General features: G+C 36.2%; 1 protein-coding gene across 8 annotated transcripts in view; it reads left to right on the top strand.

The window, feature by feature from the left end:
- The window catches only part of EBF1 (EBF transcription factor 1), a 390212-nt gene that overhangs the window by 268324 nt on the left and 107862 nt on the right, over nucleotides 1–14026 (top strand). For all 8 annotated transcript variants that reach the window (XM_026682156.2, XM_026682157.2, XM_087955087.1 and 5 more), the window contains exon 7: nucleotides 9469–9550. In XM_026682156.2, the coding sequence (XP_026537941.1) occupies nucleotides 9469–9550 (82 nt within the window). The remainder of the gene's footprint in view (nucleotides 1–9468; nucleotides 9551–14026) is intronic.

The following is a 14026-nucleotide window of genomic DNA, read 5'->3' on the forward strand; positions in this document are numbered from 1 at the left end:
GCAGCTCCCAGCTCAGTCGGCCCGAGGGTCTGCTGCAGGCATATTGCGACAAGGGGGGCGAGAAGCCCCAGAACATCCATCCACCCACCTACTGGGTGGCCAGGCTGGGCCAGGCCGGGCTGGTCTGGCCTGGAAGAGGCCTGTGTGCTGGGAGAAGGAAGAAAATGTGCTCCAGGAAGGTGGGCGGGCAGGCAGATGTCCCAGGGCTGCTGCACATGTGCACTGCATGTGTAGTGGCTGCACACACAGTGCACATGTGCAGCAGCCCTGGGACATCTGCCCGATTTGCGCCACAGCTACCACGTGGTAGGGAAAGCTAGGAGAGGGACCGGGACAAGTGGGAGACTAGGTGATCGGTTCGGGGACGTGGCCAGCCACGGGTCCCCACCAGATCGGCGACCCACGCCAAATCACCACTACCGGTTCACCCAAGCTGGAGCGAACCGGTTGAATACCATCTCTGTACTCACTGAAAAGAGGCTGCTGTATTATCTTGGATTTTAATTTTCAGTATGTTCAGATCTCGCTAGTATTCTTCTCTGAACTTGCATTTTATCGAATTACATTAAGCAATGATCACTGAACACAGAACAAGTGAACAGATTCCAGACATAAGGATGCACTGAATGATTTTACTCCTGACAGCTCAGCACTATTCATGGTAGTTAGGAATTCATGATAGAGACTTAACTTTCTCAGTGAAAAACATCACAATGGCAAAAAAAAAGAGAGAGAGAGATGATTTATTTATATGAAAAGTTTGGGATATCCATAACCGATATCCATGACTTCTATAAATGATGAGTTCTGGTAGTAACTAAAAATAAATATTTAATATCCAAATAAGTCATGGAAACAAATATAAAAAGTAGTATCAGTCCTAGCAGCAGTAGAATCGTTACTTCAATAGTTACTGAATAAATGCACTTATTTGATTAGAATGGAAATAAAAACTAGTACTGAATAATGAAAACTTGTTCTAAATTCTAAGCAATACCAAATAGACAACAGGTCAGTGCAGAGAATGATATATTCCATATTTTTTCCTAAAAAAATAAAAGAGCTATTACAAAGAATTTATTTTCTTCCAGCAGAAAGTAATATGTTCATAGTTACAACCTCTTAGCCATTCTGTTAATCTATTGACAGTATAATTATGTTATTTTTACATTATGAAGGTATATTTTGTCAGTACCTTAGAAGAGTGGGCCAGAGTAAAAAACTTCAGACTTTTCAGATGTTGCCAAACAAAATCCATTGGTACTAGCTGAGGAAGCTGGAGAAATTTGGTTCCTCTAACAAGTTGTGACTTTGTACCCAATTGATCCAATGTTGTTGTTGGGGTAAAAGGTCGAGGAAGTGACTTTTATGTATACTAGTTCCAAATATTTCAGAACCCATTGATTTATTCACTTATCACACCATTCCTCCAGGTATATTGAACATCTGTTATTAGTAGTGGCCCAAGAGACCTCGAAATTAGAGTCAAAATTCTGCTTTTTCTCTTGCTAATTTTTCCTTTTTCTTCAAACATTGCTTTGTGTATTTCCCTATCATGATGTCACTTGTAGAAAAAATCAGTGGCTTTTGAAGTGAAAAAGAATAAGTTGAAATGATTAATGCTGAAGTTACTCTTTTCCAGTGCTCAGTATTTTGTTTCTAGGCCTTTTGAGGGGCTATTTCAGATATTTTATATCTTATACTCATTGAGGTACAGGAACTTTAAACCAGCAAATATCAGTCATTTTCTAGTTCTTATTCACATATTGCTATTCTGAGCAATGTGGACTTAAGCATTACCATTCCTTTTGGTTGTGATAGTATTGGACATGATGAAAAGTAATTTGAAAACTATAATATCTTCAAAACTTTGCTTATAAATGGAATCAGCCCATTCAATTAAACCCTTGCAAATTGTCTGAAGAAGAATAATTCAGATGATACAAAAATATTCTGTTTCTGAAATATTTGGGGGAAACATGACTGAGGCCACTTATTTCTAATTTTCTTTAATTCTCCATTTTATGGAAATGTAACAATACCATAAAAGGCATCTTTTCCAATCTATTAGATTCTTCATCAGCTTTCTTTCATCCATTTTGCTCACTTCCCACAACTATATGTAATACGTGTGGGATAAGTATAATAATTTCTGAAAAAATGCGTAGTGGAAGAGAGAAGAATGAGATGAGAAAAGCCTACAACTGGAAGCTAGAAAAGAGCAGATATTTTAATATTCTCTTCAGATGCATCATGTAAGCTCAAGCCACAAATATCTTCTCAGTCCCTAAGGAGGCAAAGAAAGAAAAAAGCCCTGCCATATATTTTCAAATGTATCTGGTACTTCTTTTCATCAAAGACATTTTTTTCACTAGTTGTTGTGGTCAAAGGTTCATGGAACCATTAATCTATATTTGGTCCTATCCAGGTCTTTGATTTTGGCAAAAACAGTCTCTTAATAACCAGTGCAACTCTTTGGAATCCTTCTATCTATAGCCTAAAAGTATTTTAGTGGCGCTTAGAATTTGCTTATATTTACCTTTCAATTAAAGACAGAATGCTTGCATATAGTCCAAACCTCCACCTGCAAATAAAACAACAAAATAAATATTTTATTTATGACTTCCTTCTTCAATTAAATATATGTTTATGATTGCAACTTTACAGTATTGCCTTCTATATGCCAGTTCTAAACAATATCATTTTAAGTTGCAGAGGAATTATTTTCACATAGTCCTAATCCTTGCAGTAATTGTAGCAAAGTGACTTATCTAAAATTCTGGAAATCATAATCTGTGTTTGTCTTGAAATTGCTGTATTCTGAAAATTCACTAAGATGGTATTTAACAAAAAAAGTAAGATGGACAATGTTTGGTCAGATGTTTTAAAATTTGGGAGCGTTTACTAAATATTTCATTTCCCATTTTGCAATATTTTGAATTTTAAAATAGATTATTAACCCTGTTTTGGCTCATGTTACATTCCCAAGTAGCAATCTGTAAGTCCTTTTTTAATCATATCCCTGTGTTAAAAAGAAACTGCCCTAAAATTCAATATTATATCAAAAATGTATTTTCATTCAAAATGAAGCAGATTTCTAAAATGTATTTCCTGACTATGCATTTCAAAACTTTTTTTGTTTTAATTTGGTTTGGATGTGCCAAGTATTATATCAGAACATTCAGGATCCCTGAAGGGTAGTACATAGCTAAATTCTAAACAGGTATTAATCTACTGATACTCCTAAACACTGCAACTACAGTGGCTATCCTCAGACATTTACACACAATTTCATACAATAATATCTTTCCATTCATTTTTGATTCAGCACAAGTTTCCACAAGCAAAAAAGGAGGGGTCTTTCTCAGTAATTCCGCCCAATTTCTGCAATCCTTTGCACCCCTTGCTCCAGAGGTTTAGGGAAACAGCAGACCACGTAGGAGAAAGGGTGGCTTCTCTGTCCATTTCTGCTGGAGGAGGGTAATTAAATATAACTTAAATGTTTATCCAGTTCTGATCAGCTGTGGGGAGAATGTATACCCCTACACGTCAAACTCACATCCATTACATAAAGAATTTATTTAAAAGATCCCATTAAAATTTATATAATGAGTATAGACTTTCTTTTCTATCTTTAACTTAATGCTCACTCCAAATTTATTCTGATTCCATCCGTTCACCTTCGGTTTGGATCCTGCTTTTCATATTTTTCTTTTTCTTTTCTAATAAAGGGCAATAATCTTATCTTGAAATTCTGATCATTGCAAAATGGGTAACTCTTCAGTGCTATAAGATACTTCATGGAAAGGTGTGTGTGTGTGTGTGTGTGTGTGTGTGTGTGTGTGTGTGTGTGTTTAGGAGAATAGAGTTAGAACCTTTTAGAAATGAAAAAATAGTGGGATTTTATCTCCTTGCCCCACTAGCACAAGTGCATATACCCCAGACATTTATATAAATCTTCCCTATATTTGCACAGGCTGTTTCAAAACATGTGCTTGCCTCTGAGTTAAAATTATTTTTAACTGTTCCATCTATCTCCCTACCTCTCCTTGGTAACATATTCCTTTTGGGAAGGGCAGGCCAAAATGGTCAGCTGCTTGGCTTCTACATTTTGGAACACTCTGAAGAATCCTCCAGCAAATCTCTGGGGCAAAGCAGCCTTTTCCCCAAAGAACAAGGGCTTCTGAGAGACTTTGCCACATAAGGGCCTGTCAGAGGCTCTGGGCAGGCATCAGTTGACAGGGACATCTTTGCCTCCTGACAGATGGTCAAGCTTTCCATGTCAGCAAGCAGCAGAAGGATCTCAGGATTTTGCCTGCATTCCACACAGCAGGGCCAGTTTAGGGCAAAAGGGATCTAATGTCCATGCCCTTCATAGTTGGCGAACTAAATGATGGACTGTTGACAGGAGAGCCATCAAGTGCTTATCCTTAACATACAAACCTCTGTGCTTCTCCCTTTCCAATTTTTCTTTGGCAGAATTAATGTCCTATTTGCTTATCTTCCCAAATCCGTTTTGGCACCAGTACAAACCACGGCTTGGTGGCAAGCAGTTGTCTGGACTTTAGATGCCAGGATTTGTGCTGGCAGTTCTTTCCACATATTCAGAGTCAAGCCTCTCGCAGCTGGCCAGGAGACAAAGCTCTTCCCCCCACCATAGACAGCCACCCCAATAGTTAACTCATGCCAGATTACAACTATTACCACAAGGATTAGGATTATGTGAAAATATTTCCTATACAATTCAAAATGATATCATTTAGAACTGGCCTATAGAAGGCAATACTGTAAAGTTGCAATCATATACCTATATTTAATTGAAGGAGTTGTCAGAAGTAAAATATTTATTTGATTGTTTTATTTGCAGGTGGAGGTTTGGGCTTTATGCAAGTGTTCTGTTTTTAATTGAAAGTATAAGCAAATCCTAACTGCTGCTAAAATACTTTTAAGCTATAGATAGAAGGATTGTTGCTTGGTGGGACAAGTAGTAACTTACACCTTTAAAAAAATAGTGGAAACAAAGTTTTTTTAAATTTTCAACTGATTAGATTGCATGAGTACAATCACTGTACTTTTTTAAAAAATCCAGTCAGAGATGGTTACTTGATTTATCTTTGAACAATGTCAACTATTTCCTGATATTAAAATTATATTAAATGGGTATAGTGGGAAAAATATCCCCCTTAGCTCAACTCCTACCCATATGTGGTAGACATATTCCTGTTCTATTATACGATGGAAGTGGGTTGCTCCTGCTTTTCCAGATGGCCTTCCAGAAGCAGATTAAAACATGACTTCTTTGAGGATTAATGATAACTGGTGCCATATTCAGTAAATATTATCTTCTTATTTTAATATTTAATTTAAATTGAGAGCTAATTTGATTATTCTTTTACTTATTATATTTGTATGTACTATGTTCTATGTGTCAGTTGCAAGCTACCTAGAGTCCTTTTGATTTCAGGAGGTAGACAGAACTCATAACAAATAAAGGGGATGGAGTGTATGAGCCATCTTAGAGTTTTGTTTTGTTTTTCATGTCATTTCACCATATTTAACATCATAATTCAAGAATGTTGAGATTTCCAGATTGTAAATACAACTTTCATCATGCCAATTTAGTATGAAGTTAATTAATATTAGTATTATTGCTAATTACTAGTATTAATATGAGATTAATTAATGACAAGAATGTTGTTTCTTCTTCCTGGTGACCTCCTAAATAAATAAAATATTTTGAGTCACCCAACTAAACTTTTTTCGGATTTTTAAAAAATGTTTATCTGTATTGCTTGAAAAGACCATTTCTTCTTCCTTACTATCCTCTTTTCTAAGGAAAAAAAAAGTCCATTGGAAATTTGGAAAGCAGGAGTCATAAAGTTACAGAAAAATGTTCTCGCAACACTCTGAAAGCATTTGGAGATTTTTAAAGTCTTGTATGCAATGACCTTGCAGTTCTTGTTGAAAGAAAACCCTCATGAAATTACTTTTCAAGAGATTTGGTGGATAATAAAAGATTAATAGATATCAAAAGTATGCTGAAATGAAATACATTTTGACTTCAAACATGATTGAAAACAACTGATTTAATTGCAATCAAGTGTCTTCTTTTTGAATGGGAAAGAGCTTTAATTCAGAGATCCCCTTTCCTAACTGGTTATCCCACATCTGTAAAGAAGATCCTATCGCTAAATAAAGATAGATGAGCCTTTGTACTAAGTGCATTGAGTCAATGATCTGCAGGTAAAATTGTCTAATATTCTCAACCACAAATTTCAATATGAATCTTAATGGGAAATAAGAAGTTTATAGTCCTTGACCAAAATCAGATGTCATCATTTTCTAATGATAATTTTAAAAAATATTTGAACAGTCTATCCTCTGGAACAGCAGTACCCAACCTTTGCAGCTTGGTGGCCTGTCTGGGGGGCGGGGAGAGGGAAACAAGGTCATACGAATGGCAGGCCGGCACACATGCACATGTGCCCACATCTTGACTTGTGCAAGTTGAGCTGCATGCACATGTCATACAACTTGCCTAGCCCGGTTCAGAATAGGCCATGGAGTTTGGAGACTCCTGCTCTGGAAGATGAATAATATTCATATAAAGGATTAGAGTGGCACGTTATTTTTTCCTAAAATTCTTTTGTTGTCTCTATAAAATTACAATAAGAGGCAAAACAAATGAGAAACTTCTTCATAGTTGGTTTATTTTTTTATGAATGAGACCAGTTTGAGAGCCGAACACATATTGCTAACTTCATATTTATTTCCATAGCATTTATTTCTTGCATAAGTTATTCCTGATAGATCAATTAATTAAATATAATTAATTAAAGTAAATTGGTTGGGCATGTTTGAACCAACAATTATTCCAAACATGTCATGACCTTTCCTATTTATGGTGATATTTTTTTGATATAGTTTAACTTATTTCTAAAAAAATAAAAATAAGTTTGATATATCTGTTTGTTTTTTCTTTTATGAATAATGTCCCAAATGTGAGGCCAAGTTTCTTCAAGTTTTTGTTTTTATGGCTTATTAATACAGAACATTGAGGAAGACATTTTCTGTGGTTTATGTCTTTGGTAAAATATGTCTTCTGTTTCTGAAGAAATACAGGTTATAAAATGATTTCAGTGATTTTTATAGAATCAAAAACTTAAAAAGTATTGTTCATTTAAGCATTTGTGGTTTCCAAGAACAAAGATAAGTATAATTTTTTTTCACATCCTTATTTTATTTTGAAAACCACAGCTAATTTTCTTAAATATTCATCATGCATGTTTTGATAAAATTTTTGATTCCTCTTGATTTAACAGCTTTGGAAAAATATCATTTTATTTATAAATCATTACTGTTATTGATACGCCTATGCTCATACAGGCACACATTCAGCTTTTACCAAATAATTTAACTCATTCTTTATACAAAAGTAAAGTTTAAAAAAGTATCTTTGAACAAAAATGCCAGAATAAATCAGTTGAAATAAAATATAGATTCATATAGCTAACCGCAGCAAATTCTATAATGTTGTTAAGATGCAAAACACAATGACTTTGTTTTTAAAGTCATCTTAAAAACAGCCACAGAACCTGCTAACCAGCTCTTTTTTGGAAGGAACTTATGAAGTATATGCTTTGTTTCTATCCAACTCTATTGCACAGCAACATTACTGATTAAGACCATAAGTCCAAAGTTCAGTTTTTAAAAGCATTTTCATTTAGTTTGTGGAATAGGGTAGTCCGTATCAAAACCAATCTGCTAGCTTCAGCATGTAGAAAGATTCAAAATTTCTATTAGGTTCAATGACAACTCCAAGAATACACTCTTTATTGAGACAATGCAAAACTGCAGTATGTCTTTTAAATAGTCCGTTGATTGATGAATAGGTTAAAAGTAACACAACTAATTGACTGCAACCTTTAATGTAATGACAGCCCTAATTAAAAAAAAACTTGCCATGTGAGAGCTTCATGATACTTGGCTTTTTTAAAGCTTTTGTTTGGCTGAGCTCTTGGAAAGAATACACACTGAAAGAATAGACATTATACTAGGGGGAGCGGAGTGGCTCACGTGGTAAGAGGCTGGGGAGCCTCCCCTGATTGCCTACTGGCATTCAGGCGTCCCACGGGTAAAGATAACACCACCCGAAAAAATTCATTTCACAGAGGCAGCCAGCCACCTCGGTAATCCCTGGCTAACATGTGCCATACACTTAAAAAACAACAACAACCCTCTAATATAGATATTTAAGAGTATTTCCCCACTCCTTGCCATACCCATAATTTGTTTGGAATCTTTTTTCTTGCTATGCTCAGTGACTTCTACATATTGATTTATTCTCTTCATTTTAATTGTTATGCTTAGGGCATAGATTCCACCATTATATCCAGCCTATAATGTGGGACCCATGTTTTATTTTCTTAAAAGAGCCACAATATGTGGTGGAATTCTTGATCTTGTGTGTCATACAATTTAACATTCTCCCCTCCCCCCGCCATACTTGTTGCTTTTGTAACACATGGGATGGGTACTCATTTACCCAAAATTGAAGTCTTCCCAGTCAGCTTCATGGGAAATGCAATTCAGTTACATTCCCTACCTTACTTCTCCTACTTGGCCAGATCATAGAAGTTAGAATTTAAGCACATCTATAAGGTTCTTTTTGCCAATTTAGCTCTGAACCGCAGTACTCTCACATTGTCCTCCAGGCTCAAGAGTTGGGTTGTATTGTTTTCCTGTTTGATACCAGTTTGTCTGAAACCAAAACAAAGCTGATTTTGGGTTTGTTAGTGCTATTGCCCTACAGATTTTTCAGGCAATTTCTTTTCCCCTTGAAGGCATTCTTGTCCTGAAACTTCAGCATTTTGCTCTTGTCCGTAGGCAAGGTTGATAATGTATTTCTTTTCCCCCTTCAAGCTGTTGCAGCAGCATGCAGCCATGGCTGGAGAAACTGGGAAGAATGTCTGGTTGTAGAAATGGAATTGGGATGAAAGTTTCAGAGACAGGAACACGATTGGATGTTATTGTTTGGCCCTATCCTATTAGCCTATTGGTCAGTGGATATTAATTGGTTCTTGCTGTTCCCCATGTGTTTTTAGTGTTTAGAATTTTGAAGGAAAGAAAATGATCACAGATCACTTTCAAACCGCTTTGTTGGAGTAGTATTGGTATTGGTATGGAACTGAGCCGATTGTGAAAGTTAGAGTTGTTTTGTGGTAGTGAAGATGGATTATTTTGTCATACCTAATTATAAATGCTTTAAATTGGAAAGAACTTCGCAATATAAAATGCCAGCAAAGAGACACCTATGGGATGGATTGCCTGTTTCTCCTGTTTCTTTGCCATCTGATTCGAATTCTAAGAATGTGTTTAAAGAGACATATACTTAATAGATTTTTTTTAGCAATTAGGCAAAACAAATATTGAGCGAATATACTAAACAAATTATCTCTTTTCCAACAGGTTCTTCTTGAAATTTTTTCTTAAATGTAACCAGAACTGCTTGAAAAATGCAGGAAATCCTCGAGACATGCGGAGATTTCAGGTTAGTGACACTTCCTACCTACTTGATCAATCTCTTTTTGAAAATATGAGCTAAGAAAAATTTCAGCCAGGTAATCTAGCTATTTTATTTGTGCATGTTGTGTGCCAGTTTTTATCTAACCTTTGGGAAGCACTTTAGAATTTCATCCCAAGAATTATCAATGACAGTGCAAGTAGCTCTCGCTTATTGACCAGTCAACAACTATTAGAAGTTAGGACAATGCTGAATGGCCTTATGGCTAGTCTTCGTAATTTCAGCTGTGACAACAACCTGGCAATCACACAATTGCAATTCAGATGCTTGATGACTAGTTTGCAACATCCCCACAGTCACAGGATGGAAATTGTGATCTTCCCAGTCAGCTTCTGACAACAGTGGAGAAGCTGGCAAGATGTCATAAAATGGTGATCATGTGATTTAACAGTTAATGACTATACAGAATTAACTGCAACGGGAATTGCTGCAGCTGCCATTGTAAGACGGTGTGGTTTTTATTGACAGAGTTGTCGGTGTTAATTATTGTTATTAAGCTAGGATTACCTGTGCAGGATCAAATGATTCTTAAAACAGCAACATATAAATCAAACAAATAGAGATCTTACAAAAATTGAAAAATAGATTAGACTAGATGTACAAAGATGTGATCTAATAATTTAGGCCAATTCCACTAGACATTTAAGTCTAGTATGCTCAGTTTTGCTGCCCTAGGCAGTGAGATGGAATCAAATTTATTTCATGGTTTGACTCATGGACTGCCTGCAAATCAATGTGCAATTAGTCTAAAATCCTTCCACTTGATATGACAATACTGCAAAATATTTAAAAAACAGGCTCTTTGGAAAAGCTTTTCAGGACAGAACAGAGGATATAACTGAGTAGAACAGATACATTAATTCACACCTGCTTGTAAATGACTTTGACATCCTCATAGGGAGTCAGATGTATGTGAACTCAGCATTACTAAACAGGTAACCTCTACCCACTTAAGTAATCCTGGCTAATTTCCATGTTTTTGCGTTTCTTTAATATAACACTATTCCAGCAGAAAAACTCCTGGTTTTCTATGAAATAATGTAATCTAAAACAGCTACAGTGGTTAAATCGTGGATCCTTTTGGTCTTTGGCATATTAAGAAAACTTTTTCAAGGAACAGATCTTATTTATCTTTATTAATCTTACCTCCCTTTTGCAATTTATTGAAAGGACTGCATTTTGTAGCATCACAAGATACATTTATGCCTTTAATGTGAACTGTCACTAAAACACTTTTTCATAGTTTTTTTGGGGGGAGGGGGCTTAAAGATAGTTTGTCATATGAGAACCAGTTTGGTCTAGTGGTTAAAGTACCAGGCTAGAAAGCAGGAGACCCTGAGTTCAAGTCCTGCCTTAGCAATGAAGGTCAGCTGGGTGACCTTGGGCCAGTTACTGTCTCAGCCCAATTCACCTCATACAGGAAAATAGTAAGAGGAAGATGTGTTGGATATGTTCTCTTTGAGTTATTTGTAAAAATAATAAAGGTGAGGTTAAATAAAATAAAATAATAAATAGATAGATAGATAGACAAACAAACAAACAAATAAATAAATATGAAATTAAAAGCCGTACATCTCTATAGTATAGGATAGAACAATATAATCATTATATTGTGATCTTATTGGGATATATAAACATAGTCACCTTTTCTCCTGATCTGAGCTCAATATAAGATGGACAGCTATATAAATGTTATAAATAATAAAATATAACAAAAGTAGAATTGTGGGGCAGGGTTAGGACTGCCTGAAACTCATATTTTTCTTAATCAATAATTTAATGTTTTTATTTAATATTTGTTATGGGAGAAGATAAATTAAGAATGAAGACTTCAAGTATTAGTCCCATTCCATTCAAAGAGGCATAGGATTATTCTGTCAAAGACATATATAGAATTACTCTGTTACCAAGAAGAAACCTCATGGCTTTCTGAGTAAAAATGTGCAGGATTAATCTCTTAGCTCTGTGTTTTTTGTTTTCATAGTATAGATGATAAGGAAGAGAATAATTTGAAAAATTACTAAAATGTATGTGGGTTTGTGTATGTGTGTATATGTTTCTGTGTTTTCCTGATAAAGTTGCATATAAGTATAGTACATATAATTATGTTTACATTGCACTTTAAAGCCGTAAATGATTTAATGTTCAATTATCTCAGAATGTGGCTTACTTTGTAAGAAGCTGTATAAGTACTGAATTCAGCAGGATGCTGTCTTAAAGATGCTATAAATTTCAGAGCATTGTTCTTTCTCACACATAAAAGGCATGACAACTCTCTAAAAGGAAGTTTTCTTGGCAGTTGCTCTTGGCTCCCACATTCTTTGACTTGAAGGAAAGAGAATGATTTTGCTCTTCACTGAGGCCTTTTGAGTTGGATTGTTAGTGATTCTAGCTGCTCTTGATGCAGTTTTAATGCATGATTTAACTTTAATATTATGTGTCTTAGGTGTCTTCAGCACTCTTGTCTCTCCCACACAGTACTCAGTTTGAAGTCTCCATAGAATAGGTTTGCAAGCTGCTTTTCAGACACATTTTGCCCAGTTCCTTTGATGTACTTCTCATCTTTTGCCAGGACTACTTCATATTTCATTATCAAAAAATCAGATCCATTCCACCTGCCATCATCTCGGTACCAATCTTGCTCCCATCTCCCTCAGCCTTCTCCTCAATGCTTCATAGTCCCTTGCAGTGTCTTCAAGCCTTTAATTAGTTGAATTCCTACATGGATCAATAGAAACAGGAGGAGGTGTCTGTCACATCCCAACTGGGTGCTCCAGTCTCTTCATATGCTATCTGGATGACTGACAGATTGCGGCTTTGGTCTCACTCAGTGTAAGGTCTCTGATCACCCTACTGGTTGCTTCCTTAGGCACAGGAATCCTCCTTTTGCATTGAGCCTATTAAATTGTCATTCTTAATTCCTGAACCTGCTATTCATCTTGGATCCATTACCAACTTCCATAATGGAAACTTGAAGTTGGTAATGTCTTAAATTTTGTTTCTCCTGATCACAGAACTTAATATTTCCCAGTTTGTAATTTTTGATGAAGAATGGTTAGGGACCTCCTACCTATATTTTACCAGCTTTTCTCCTGTTTTGCCCAGCCTATTTTTCCAGAATATTCACCAATTAAATCTGCTTCATAGATAAGGGAATCTAGCTTGAGCAGCCAAGGCTAAAGGCTATCAAAGCATCAGTTCAAACCTACCTGTTCTGCTGCCAGTTCAGAACTCCCCCAAGATTTTCTTATGGTAATGCATTTGCATGTTCTGTCAGAAGAGCAATCAAAAATTTGTGTAGGTGACCAGGTAGGACATAAGAGAGGTTGTTGTTGATCTCTTGACTTGTAAAGACATTCTGTCAGGCAACCTGAGCTTCACAGCAGTTAAGCTTTCCATGTGTAAACAGAGACGGCTTAATTATACATGTCATGTCAATTAGTGTGTCCTTAGCATTTTAAGGAAATTAATCACTTTCAGCAGAGTAGATCATCCTTCATACTTTTAAAATCCAGCCTGTCTTCTTCAGTGACCAAAAAAATAAATAAAATCTATTTCTATGGGCAGTGGTTATGATTTTTTTCTCCCTCCTACCCTAGCTTCCAGATCAGGTGCTTGGACATTTGTAGAAAACAAATATAGCCTCTTGTTGATGGTGCAATTTATTTATTGTAGCTGGGCAAGGAAAGCACCAGTTGAGGATAGGAGGGCCTTAGCTTAATTCTATTGATCCCTTGTCAGAGCCACGATATTAAGGGCAGCCTCCTTAATATGATGCCTCCTTTCGTGAGACAACTCTCACATTCCTATAGTTTCAGTTTAGTATGTCCCTGTCCTCCATGAAGTGTTCATCTCAGCATTGATCCTCTGAATTTAGATTGAATAAAAAGTATTGAGAAAACATTTTGAAATTGAGTTCTGTTATGAAATGCAGATACGACTGTAGTGATAACTCTACCTCAGGGATCTCCAAACTTGACGACTTTAAGACTTGTGGACTTCAACTCCCAGAATTCCCAGGCTGGCTTGGGAATTCTGGGAGTTGACGTCCACAAGTCTTAAAGTTGCCAAGTTTGGAGATCCCTGCTCTACCTGTTATATATTCTTCAGTTCATGGGCTAGCTTCCACACTTGATAGAGTTACCTTCTTTAGAACTTTCCCCAGTGTTGACTGTTTAGGGTTGACTGTGGATTTTTACTCCCCTAGTCATTTCTGACTATAGGAGGTGCTGCTTATCTCTGTTTTGAGGCCATTGAGCCAACACTGTCTGAAGATGTTTTTGCACTCATGTGGCCTGCATAACGGCACGAAGTGCTGTTACCTTCACAATGAAGTAGTACCTATTTATCTAGTCGCATTTGCATATTTTTGAACTGCTAGGTTGGCAGGAGCTGGAACAAGAACACAGCACATAGGCCTCGAACCTGAGCTGTCAGCTTTTC

The sequence above is a fragment of the Notechis scutatus genome, chromosome 2, assembly GCF_049901735.1.
Source record: "Notechis scutatus isolate UNSWTSFEM ecotype Mainland chromosome 2, rNotScu1.2, whole genome shotgun sequence".
In the NCBI taxonomy this organism is placed as follows: Eukaryota; Metazoa; Chordata; class Lepidosauria; order Squamata; family Elapidae; genus Notechis; species Notechis scutatus.